This window comes from Myotis davidii, unplaced genomic scaffold (genome assembly GCF_000327345.1).
Source record: "Myotis davidii unplaced genomic scaffold, ASM32734v1 scaffold142, whole genome shotgun sequence".
In the NCBI taxonomy this organism is placed as follows: domain Eukaryota; kingdom Metazoa; phylum Chordata; class Mammalia; order Chiroptera; family Vespertilionidae; genus Myotis; species Myotis davidii.
The window spans coordinates 1,608,095-1,620,021 of record NW_006294400.1 but is presented as its reverse complement, the minus strand read 5'-3'; the positions used below and the strand labels follow the sequence as shown (position 1 = coordinate 1,620,021).

At 53.5% G+C, this 11,927-nt stretch overlaps 1 protein-coding gene across 1 annotated transcript in view; it reads left to right on the top strand.

Annotated features, from left to right (window-relative positions):
• STXBP1 (syntaxin binding protein 1) overlaps positions 1–10,199 on the top strand; it is a 27,411-nt gene extending 17,212 nt beyond the window's left edge. Inside the window, 5 exon segments of the mRNA XM_015567065.1 lie at positions 1,334–1,473; positions 3,332–3,417; positions 4,003–4,157; positions 5,674–5,799; positions 10,138–10,199. Of these exon segments, the coding sequence (XP_015422551.1) occupies positions 1,334–1,473; positions 3,332–3,417; positions 4,003–4,157; positions 5,674–5,783 (491 nt within the window). The 3' untranslated portion in view covers positions 5,784–5,799; positions 10,138–10,199.
• The last annotated feature ends 1,728 nt before the right edge of the window (positions 10,200–11,927 follow it).

Below are 11,927 nucleotides of genomic sequence, written 5' to 3'. Positions count from 1 at the left end.
TGGGTCTTCTCTCTTCTCCCCTAACTACTTACTTAGGCAGCTTATGAGGCACACACTCAACACTGAGAAAGAGAGAGCAGGTAAAACCAGAGGAATAAAGATCCAAGATGAGTAACAGGGTGAGCGCCAGGAGCCGCGACGTGCACAGGCAGGCGTGGAGCACAGCGCCAAAGCTGAGCCGTGCTGTGGACAGCCCACGGCAGGAGCCGCGCCTGCAGGTCGGCCTGGCTCTGCCGTTGGACACCAGACGCAGCTTCTTCCGTGAGAATCAACACTGCCACTGATCCAGGACCAAGTCAGGGCAGCTTGTCCGGGAGGCCCAGCCCACAGTGGGCTCTAGGAAAGGCTGGGGGTGGGGGGCCCAGGGTGAGGAAGAGTCCTGAGCACTCCTCACAGTACCCTGCTAGGAGCCTCCAGGCAGGGACCCAGTGGGGGTTCCTTCTGAGCCACCAGACCAGAGGCCTGTAACTGGCATTTTTAGATCCATGTTCACAAGAGGGACCACAGTGAGAATGGAGACGATTCCTTCAGTACATCCTGTGCTGTTGAAACAAAATCAAAGAGTAAGTCATACCCAAAGTGGTGTTTTCTCCTGGTGTCAGTCGACAGCAAACTATTCTTTTTAACTACCTGGATTTTTTCTTTAATTTGACCTGCATTTGCCATGACTTTAAAGAGCCACGTTTGGCCCTGGCTGGTGTGGCTCAGCTGGTTGGGCGTTGTCCCATGCACCCAAAGGTTGCCAGTTTGATTTCCATTCAGGGCATTCGCAGGCTTGATCCCTGGTAGGGGCACAGGAGGCAACTGATACATGTTTTGCTCTCACATCAGTGTTTCTCCTCTCTCTCCCTCTTCCTTCCTCTCTCTAGAAATCAGTTTAAAATATTAAAAAATAAGCCCTGGCCAGTTTGGCTAAGCGGATAGAGTGATGGCCTGTGGACCAAAAGGCTCCAGGTTCGATTCAGGTCAAGGGCACATACCTTGATTGCAGGCTCCTCCCCGGCCTGGGCCCTGGTACAGGAGGCAACCGATCGATGTGTCTCTCTCACATCGGTGTTTCTCTTTGTCTTTCCCTCTCTCCTCCACTCTCCCTAAAAATCAATGGAAAAATATGCTCAGGTGAGGACTGACAAAAAAATAAAAAATAAGATAAAAAAAATAAAATATTAAAAAAACAAAAGAAAAGAAAGAACCAACTTTGCTCCAGTTCCTAGAAGGGCATGTTTTTGGCTTTTCCAGGGAAAACACTCCCACTCGTTAGAGTTTGCCGTGCTGCCGTTCTGAAAGGAGGCCTTGGGAGAGGGTTTCCAGAGCCCAGCAGGGCCCTGGGTCCATGTGGCCTGACAGTCTAATCTTTATGTTTGCATTCAGTCTACATTGCGTCGCAGGAGCAAGCCAGAGCGGAAGGAGCGCATCAGCGAGCAGACCTACCAGCTGTCACGATGGACCCCGATTATTAAAGACATCATGGAGGTCAGTGATGTCGGGTGGGGGTGTGGAGACAGACTCCAGGCCCAGGGCTCTTCACGTAAAGGCCTGATGCTTCCAGCTCCACTGCCTAGCAGGGGCAGTGACGCCCAAAGGACTGGCTTCCAGAGCTCTCTCAGGCCTCATAGCACGTCTTGTCCTGGGGCTGGTGAAGAGCAGGCCCAATAGACGGCCAGGCGCAGGTCCCAAGACCACGTGATATCTAGGCAGCAGGAGGCAGAGACCCCTCAGTGGTACCGCACCCAGAGGAACCCAACAGATCACAGCACCAAAAGGTCCCATGAGTAGCGAGTTCCATACTGGGTGTGGGTGGGCCTCTGGAATGTGAGCCCAGCCTGCCTCCCTTCTCCCACTTATCCCGCACCTCAGTCCTCCAGGCCAACCAGAGACCCTGCCAAGCATATTTCTGCTTCTCCTCTTCTGTTCAAACCCACCCCTTGTCTGGAGTGGTCTCACTCTCCTTCCCGCTTCCTGAAGCCTCTTCCTTCAAAGCCCCCATCCCGTCTCACTGTGCCACCCCCCACCCCACCTGGCCAACCCGCCCCACAGAGGCCGCCTGGACTCCTGGAGCCTATGTTAGGGGGGTTCTTTGAGCACGTATGCCGCTTGTTGTTTGGCTCATCTTTTTATACCTTGGTTCTATGCCCTCAACTGCTGCGTCCTCTGGCCCCATGCTTTGTGCATAGTAGGTGTTTCACGTTTGTTAGGCGCCTGTCCTTCCCATCTCTTCTTGTAGGTCAGGGAAGCTGCGTGGAATCCCACCTGCTAGATGTTGGGGGCGGGATTAGAGCTAATCGGTCCAATTCCTCACTTGACAGGCAGATGGCACTGGGGTCGGAGAATGAAGAGACGTGCTCAGGTTCCCTTTGTTGACTCATAGCAGAGCAGGTGTTCGCACTGATTGTACGTTAAAATAAATGTATTTTAAATATATACAGTGAGTCAGCTTCCTGTTTTTAAAACTCGCGAACCAAAAGGCTGGGTGAACATGAGACATCTAGGAACCAAAGGCAATTGTTGGCTTGCTGCAGAGATAAAGCCAGCCCCTGTCTCATCCCTCCTTTGTTCTCTGCTCCCTTTTCTGCCCCTCCTTCCCGGACCCCCAGGGAGATGTGTATGCTCCGCACACGGTAACTGGTAGGGGGAGTGTAGGTTTCTAGGCAGCAGGAGGTGGGGAGCTGGGATCCACCCACCAGATAATTAGCCCCTTGGGCAACTGAGGGTGGAAGGCTTTCTCCTGCCTGAGAGACTGGCTGTGCCTAGTGTCTACAAGGCTGATGGTGCAGGAATTTATGGGACAGGATACAGCACAGTCTCACATAGAATGTAAAAGAGGGAGAAAAAAGAATTAATTGGAAGCAAAGCAAGAAAAACCAATGCAATTTTTAAAAATTTCTCTTAACGAGCAGACCTACAGACTAATCTCAGCACGTCGGCTGCTTCTGGAGCATCCTCCACACGGGCACTGCCCTGGGCAGTGGCAGCAGCAGCGGGAGCAGGGAGGGGTCTGGATGCTGCAAACCTGGCATGGTTTTCAATAAGTGACTTGTTCAAATTCTCACCTGGCTTCCGTCAGCCCTTTTCTAGCAGGTGGCAGACCTAACATCGGTGTCTTCTCTTTTTATATATTTGTATTGATTTCAGAGAGGGGAGAGAGATAGAAACATCAGTGATAAGAGAGAATCATTGCTCGGCTGCCTCTTGCACGCCCCACACTGGGGATCGAGCCCACAACCCAGGCATGTGCCCTGACCCGAAACAAACCATGACCTCCTGGTTTATGGGTCGACGCACAACCACTGAGCCACACAGGCTGGGCAACATCAGTCTCTTTTCTTTCCAGGACACCATTGAGGACAAGCTCGATACCAAGCACTACCCTTACATCTCTACCCGCTCCTCTGCCTCCTTCAGCACCACCGCCGTCAGGTGAGATGCCCGAGCAGGCAGGCGGCAGTGAGGGGACTGGCCCTGGTGGCATGTCAGCTGCACAGCAGTCCCGTTGTGATACCGCGTGGCCGTGAGCCCCTCCCGCTGTGCTCATCGCAGCCAGGTGCAGGCCGGCCCTGACAGCGCCACCCGCCCACAAGGCCCTTCCTCTCAGTGCAGGAGGCCCTGGCCCAGTGAGGCATCTGTGCACATTTGCTGTTCCTTTGGCTCTGCTGTTCCTGCTCACTGCCAGCAGAGTGCCCATTCACAGCTAGGAACGTTTACCCCCGGGGGTAGACTCCTGGACGAACAGCACGCCGGAGGAGCTGCTGAACTTAGCATGTCACACAGTAAAGCCGACCTGAACCTGGCTGCTGCCTACATGTTTCTAAGAGACTGACAGGTGGCAGCAGGGCGCTCGTAACAATTCTGCTCCTGGCCCCACTGCGGTTCATTCACAACACTCACTACACAGCCTCTCTGTGTCACTGTGTACAGACGAACATGTAAATGTGTCACGCAGGTATGACGTGCAGGTACTTGAGTGCGGGTGAACATTACTAATCTCTCCCCTGCCCCCCTCAGCGCCCGCTATGGGCACTGGCATAAGAACAAGGCCCCGGGCGAGTACCGCAGTGGTCCCCGCCTCATCATCTTCATCCTGGGAGGCGTGAGCCTGAGCGAGATGCGCTGCGCCTACGAGGTGACCCAGGCCAATGGCAAGTGGGAAGTGCTGATAGGTGAGTGGGCCTGTTTTCCAGGGGGCGGGGCTGCTTCTCCGCACTGGGCTCCATTCCATGCTTTGGTGTCTCATTCTGTCCTCGACTCCACTGCCCCTGCCAGACGTCATCTCTAGAGCTGTTCATGGTTGGCAAAAGCTAAGGGGCGAGGTTCCTCGTGTCTGCGTGTGGTGGGAGGGGCCTGGCACAGACTCCAGCAGCCCAGGCCCACTTTCTGCTCTGCCCCTGCCTGTGGGTCATGCGCCCCACCTCTCCAGGCTGCCATCTCCTTATCCAACCAAACAGGCTAAGAACACCCACTTACAGCCCAAACTAGACCTAAGGTGGGACTTGTCCGTGTCCTGGCATTGGGCCTCACACTGAGGTGCTCGGTAAAAAGAAGGTAAACTCTGACCCCCTTTACCTCTCCGTCAGAGATGGACAGACCAGACATGCATCTGAGCAGATACTGCCCGAGGCGTGCTGGCCTCTGCCCAGGGTTCCCCTCCGGCCCTACTACTTCCCGGTCTCTCACACCCCGTCTGCGATTTCCTGATGGTTTTCCAGAAGAAAGGAAGCACCTCACAGGAGCTGACTTAATGCAGCAGGCGGTGCTTCTCCTTATCATGCGTGTAGGCACGCCCACAGTTCTAGGGTTGGAAGAGAAAGAGGGAGCTGAGAAAAATCTTGCTTTCTCCACGTTTTCCTCAGTCCCTCCTCTCCCTTAACAAAATAGAGTGGCACTTGCCCGGGTGCCTCTTGACAGTAATTGGCAAGAGGCTATCAGCACATACTACCTGGCCAGGTCCTGCCCTCTCTCCTTATCTCGATAAGACGAGTCAGCTTCGTGCCTCTCCTTTGGAGAGGCCAAGTCACGGTGCCCCCCAGGCTCTCAGAGGAGCAGGTTCTACACACCCGTCACGTGGTGTCCCTGGTGTCTCAAGATGGACCCAGAAGCACCATTCAGTGGGGAGATTGGACATTCTTCCTCCCGTCCCCGCTCCCTGGAGCTCCCCCGTGTGGTCGCCATTTCTCCCTGTATTGTTCCTTCCCGTTTGTAGACCCCCCTCCTCACCCCCCGCGATGAAGCTCTCTGCTCCCTGCTTGCATATGTGTTGCATGCGTGTGTTGGATAATTCTTAGCTCAAACACAGTTTTCCTGGGCAGAAGCTGTCAGAGCCGGGCTTGGGGGTAAATCACCATCTTCAGCTTTGGCCCTGACCTGAGGTTCCCCATTGGGAGGTGGTATAACCTGAGGAGATGAAGTGACCCACAGATTTTTGGAGGGGTCTCGCTCCGACAGCCGATGTCCGCTGTGTGGCCTCACCCGCTTTTGTGCATGCCAGTCATGCTTGCAGATCGTGTGCCTGTGTGCGTGCCTGGGTGCGTGCCTGTGCGTGCTCATGTGTGTGCGTGCGCGTGCTCGTGTGTCTTGCTTTCTCATATCTCATTGGCTGCATAAAACGTAGGCCTAAGTTGGCATGTTCCTGTTCCGTACCTTTGTTCAAGCAGTCAGCTGGCCTCTGTTCTCCCGCAGGTTCTACTCATATTCTTACTCCCACCAAATTTCTCATGGACCTGAGACACCCCGACTTCAGGGAGTCCTCTAGGGTATCTTTTGAGGATCAGGCTCCAACAATGGAGTGAGAGCCAAAGAAACAAAGTAAAAGCAGCTTATTACAGAAAAGAAACTCTTCCTCTCTGAAGGGCTTTCTTTGATTATTCCGTCACTCTTTATTTCTTCTGTTTTTAGTTTATTATTTATTTGATTTTCCTTTAACAAGAAAATGCTTGCAGTTCTTAACACTGATTGAAAATGTGTCCGATGCTGCCTTCACCCACTGGCCACGGAGCCTCCGGGCCGGCCCGCGGGCTCTCTCCTGCCCTGGGTCCCCTGCTGCTCAGCCCACAGCACAGCCCCCGGGGCTTTAACCTGAGAATGGGAATAATGCTGTGAGCAGCCCTCCAGAGGGGTTGAGGGATGCCAGAGGGTCGCGCCCACACCTGGTGCTCAGGGATGCGTTTGTGGGCACCTTGTCCAGGTTGGGGTGTGGGGTGGGAACCTGAGCACAAGGCCAGCAGGCTTCCCAGGGACACCCCTGGGTGACCGGTTGTGGGGGAGGCTCTGCGGAGAGCGTCAGAGTAGATCCGAGTCATTGGTAGTGAGACATGTGAATGCCACTTCCCCGGACAGCCCTTAGCCCAGGGAACAAGGGGTCACAGGCCACCATGCACTTGGTGAGCTCCCGCCAGCCACGGAAGAGCTCCTGTCCCGTGTTCCTCTGGGGAAAGGGCACTTAGTAGCCATTTGCTCTTTCGGTAACTGCTTTCATTTTAACCTCCTGTGATCCTTCCGAGAGTTGAATAATCACCCTCCTCACCCACTGAAGCCTCTCGTGCTGAGAGCCTTTGGGTAGAAATCGCTCTCCCACCGCACTGCACCTGCTCTGTCACCCAGGAACCTGCTTCTGTTCGGTAGATTATCCAGATTTTGTTCTTGTCCTCGTCCCCTCCTCTCTCCTCCCGTTCTCCCTACGTGCTGGGAACCTCCTCGGATGCGTGTAAATGGCAGACTGACCCAGAACGCCACTGGAACGTTACTCAGGCCTCAGCTTCGCTGCCCGTTCTGTGACGAGGCCACAGTTTGTGTACCTGCTTCATAGACTCCATTGACATGGGCCCTGAAAATGTCCCCTCCCTCTGGGCTGAGCTGTGGCCCAGTGAGTCTTCAGAATGTGAGTCACCTTGAGCAGTGGGGAGGCCTGGACTCCGGCCCCAGCTCTGCCACGAGGACCCATGACTAGGTCATTCCCACTTCCTGGGCCACAGTGTATGGACCACAGGGAGGCTGGACCGTAGCGCCCCAAGGCTCCTCCTCAGATTGGTGACTCAAGCCATGCAGCCCTACCCATTCTCGGCTCCCTGTTGACCTCAGGGGAAAGCCATCAGCACCTTGGCTGGGAAACCTGGAAACTTTATATGGAGGTGAGAAATAGTAGGGGGCTGTGTGAGCCAGGACACTGGGGCTGGCTATGGCCTGAGTACCTCCCATTCTGCCCAGGCTCCTTCCCAAGGGAAGCCAAACCTGTGGGCACTGAATAAACAGTCATTGTTTCGAAGCATTTTGGGAGGTGGGTAATCAGAATCAGAGCTTCTAGTTCTGTGTGCAGGTGGCAGGTGGCAGGTGGGTGGATGACATTTACTGCAAGGTGTGTTTTTTTAATTGATTTCGAGACAGAGAGAGAGAGAGAGATGGATTTGTTGCTCCACTTATGCATTCATCAGTTGATTCTTGTACGTGCCCTCACTGGGGGTGGAACCTGTAACTTGTCATATCAGAACGATGCTCTAACCAACTGAGCACCCGGCCAGTGAGAGAAGGGTTTTGTCCCAGCAGACAGCTGTGTCTGCCCACAGCGCTCAGTCTTTGGGATGACTCTGTTCTTGGAGACCCCATTCACATTTCTCAACCTTCCATTATGTAGACTAAGAGCAGTGGGACCCTCTTGCTGTTCTAAAGGGCCTATGTGGTCAGCTACCTGTGAGTTCAAAGTGAGAACATTGGCAAATTGTGGTTTAAACCCACCCCGCTCAATTAGCAATATTTGTGGTGGTGGAAAGCCTAACCAAGTCTTAAAGCAGTACAGGTGATTGGTGGCAAGAATGGGCTCTCAGCTGCTCTGGGTCCTTTGAAGAGGCCAGTGAGCGAGGGCCCAGCACCGTGCCTGGCACAGAGTCCTACAGACTCTCTAGTTGCCCAGTACTCTTGGTCCTGGGTTTTCTTCTTTCAGTCAAAGACTGGGAACACCAGATGGTCAGTGATCAGATAATATCAGAAAATTCTAGAGCGTGATGGATTCCTTAACCTCTTTTTGGCCTCCCCCAAATCCTGAATTTGCAAGGAAGCAAGGGCAGGGGGAGCACTTTGGGACGGGCACCTGATCAGAGGTCCTCCTTTTGACTTTTCCTCTAGCTTGAGTTGGCCTCTGTATTTTCTGGAGTCAGTGGATGGCCTGGAGGGGTGTTAGGGATGGTTTTCTCTGGCACATGTGCTGCTGTTGTCTCAACCTAGGATGCCCTTGAGCTAACCCTGCACCCAGAGCCCAGGGCTGTCTTTCAGGGTGTAGACACACAGTCCGTGTGGATTGAAATTGGAAAGCCCTCATTCTCACAACGGTTCACTGTTAGGAATTTGTAACATTTGAGTCCTGCTTCCCCATTTGCAGACAGTCTGACTTTCTTTAGGACGCATGGTGAGATGGGTAGAGTCACAGAAATGTGTGTTCTGGGGGACATGCTGCTGAAGCCTCTGTCACGTTTGCAGAGGAGCCTCAGTGCAGGATAATGAGTCAGCTTTAGAGCTGGGGCCTGGGGCCTGCGGCCGGGGCATCACTCGGCTCCTAGCAGTGACAGGTGCCTGGGACTTGCACTGCAGGGAATGGGGCATCGGGAGGAACCCCTCACACCAAGGAAGGCTTTACGAGTTTAACTGACCAGGAAGGTCCAAGGCCTGCAGCTCCAGCAGTCACTGGTCAGCTGGGCAAGTAGTGGTCAGAGGCACAGGGACCCTGGTGTGTGGGATCCCGCCCAGCAAGCCAGCCTGGGCCTTCTGTGCCTGCCGCGCTCGGGCCGGGGGATCTGGCATCCTGAGGTTTCTGCCCCCCTCGTCCCATGAAGGCCATGCCTGCACCCGCATCTCCAGGGAGGCACATTTTCAAGTACAGGTCTCTTTTGTTCAGTTCTTCTCTCCCACCGGGATCTTTCTTTGACGGCCACTGCTGCATGCGTGCAGGCCTCATGCTCACACACCAGCCACTTCTGTTCTGTTTGAGTATGTCCATGTCCAAACCACACGATCCATGCATCTTTTTTCACTGCACTTTCTAGATCTCTCTCCTTATGAAAAGGACTTCATTTACTTTTATTTACTTATTATTTTGTGGTAGAAGTTATACCTAATTCCATTAGCTTAAATTTTTGCAAGCATTTCTAATCTCTTACAATGCACGATCTCTATAAGGTAAGGCCTCAGGTCCCCACCCTCTCCCTTTCACACCTGAGGTCCCGCCCACCACGGCAGTCCCAAGCATCTGCTCCCAGAGGTCAGTGGCTTCCCCCAGGGTGTTCTGCCCACCAGCTGCCTCCCTACCAGGCACCATTCTTTCCACACACAGGCCCCACATAGTCCCCGCCCCATTCCCAACCTTCCCCTGCCATGTGGTTTGGAATTCCTCTCCCTGCTTCACCTTGAGTTCAAAATGCAGCTGCCTCATGTCCTGCAGATGGCGCTGAGCCCTGAGGGGGAGGCCTGGGACCCTGCTTGAGCCAGAGGATTTTTTTTAAAAATATATTTCATTGATTTTTTACAGAGAGGAAGGGAGAGAGTTAGAAACATCGATGAGAGAGAAACATCGATCAGCTGCCTCCTGCACATCCCCTACTGGGGATGTGCCCGCAACCCAGGTACATGCCCTTGACCGGAATCGAACCTGGGACCCTTCAGTCCGCAGGCTGACGCTTTATCCACCAAGCCAAACCGGTTTCGGCTAGCCAGAGGATTTTTTAAAAATATATTTTTTTATTGATTTCAGAGAGGAAGGGAGAGGGAGGGAGAGATAGAAAAATCAATGATGAGAGAGAATCATTGATCGGCTGCCCCCTGCATGCCCCCCACTGGGGATCGAGCCCACCACCCAGGCATGTGCCCTTGACCAGAATTGAACCCGTGACCCTTCAGTCCGCAGGCTGACGCTCTATCCGCTGAGCCAAGCCGGCCAGGGCAACCAGAGGCTGTTTCGTTTATCCCCAGTCCCCAAATGTCTCCCAGCCCCAAATGTGACTTGGCCCCAAAGCCTAATCCCCAACCCCCTACCTGCCTCCACTGACCACACCAGGGTGGGGCGGGGGATTGGGTGCAGGTCTGGGAACCTCGAGGAGCAGGGAAGGAAGACGCATCCTGAACGAGAGCCGGCGAGCTCACTGTCTTCTCTGCCTCCCTCAGGATCCACGCAGATTCTCACCCCACAAAAACTGCTGGACACGCTGAAGAAACTGAATAAAACAGATGAAGAAATAAGCACTTAAAACAATAAGCTGCCCCTCCAAAAAGTGAACCTCTTCCCCCCCGCGCTCTGCAGCCCTGCCGCTGCCCGCTGCCCGCTGTCCGCAGTGGTTCCTTTGCTGACCCTCTGTCCCTCCCTGCCTCCCAGCTCTGCACGCCCTAGTCGGCGCTGTTGCCGCTGCATTCTCGTGTTTAATGATGCCCTCTTCTCTTTGAAACAAAAGAAAATAATGCATTGTGTTTTTTAAAAAGACTGTCTTCTATATGTGCCCTGAGAGGAGAGGTTCGTGTGTAAGTGGCGTGCTGCTGGAGAAGTTCTGGGACTGTTCAGATGAATGGACACCTCCTCCCCATTCATTATGATTCCGTGACCTTGTACATAACCTGGTGCGACACATGCAGATTGCCTGAGTGTGGGAAGACGGATGCTTGAGTGTTTTTAAGAACCTGTCTGGGTTGTTTCTGTTCTTATTGGGACTCAGATGTCTGTTCCAGGAGTATTTCAAACTGAGGCTCTCTGTCCACTCAGTTCCCATGTCCCAGGACCTGCTCTCATCAGGTAGGCTGGGCAGTGAGGCCCAGGTGGCATCTCGGAGGCTGGAGCTGGAACCCACCTCTGCTTTCCTCGGTGGCCCATATCCCCAGTGCTGTGGCTGTGGCTGTGGGTGGGGGCTGGTGTTCAGCTTGTTACCGTGCCCTCCCTGGCTGCGTCCGCAGCGCTGTGACCCTGAGGGAAGTCACTCTGTGGTCTAAGTCACTGCCCAAACCAGTGAGGAGCAAGCTCCCCCTGGAGACCGTGGTCTCCTGGAGAAGGGGTTAGGCCTGATCTTTTGACCAGAGAAGCTCTTTCTTAGTGGAGTCGGCCTGGGAGAGCTCAGGGGTCAGGAATGGACTAGAACAGAGTGGGCTCTGCAGGACGCTGTCAGAGGGCCTTCCCCGTAGAGAGGGCCCATCCCCTAAGACGTCAGATGGCCGGGATCATAGCCCAAGGGATGTATACAGACCGTTGCCCGCTCAGATGACCCTCAGTGGAAGATACTTCCTGATATTTTATTTTTTGTAGTGAGGGGTCATATGTTGTTGTGCTTGTAGAGAAAATGATCATTTTATTCCCTGTATAAAAACCTAGCTGTATAAAACTTAGCTCTAATGCAAAACTTAAAGAAGCAAATGCAGGCAGGATGTCTCGTCATCCTCAAGACTCAGCAGTTCTCGTTCCTGGGAGTGAGCACACCGTTTGTTCTGCTGCTGTTGTCATGAAATATAATGACAGTGGAAGTCACAAAAATGTCCCCTGTCCAGCCCCCGCCACCCTTTTACTCCTGCAGACCGCGTGTATATTCCTGTCTCGTGATGTCGTTGCAAACGTGGTGTGTGCTAGTTTAACTCGCCCGCTCTCCTTTCAGAACATGTTCCTCGCCCGCCCGGTAGATGCCTGTGGTGTCCTCTCCTCACGGCTTGGAAACCTCTCTCCCCTTTGCAGTCAGATTAGTTTGCAGGTCTGTCTCCCCTCTCCCCTTAAGACATCTTATTTCCTTAGGACAGAGCTGTAGGTACTTGCATTGGTTGGTTTCTTACTGTTACTGCTTGTTTTGTCCCCTCCCTGTGACCAATGCTCATGCTTCAGGACCTTGTTTGTTGAACATGTTGGTTTTCCTTTCTCTGTTATTTATAGAAACATAATTTATCAAAAGGATATTTTAAAAATCTAGTCTGTCTTGAAACTTGTT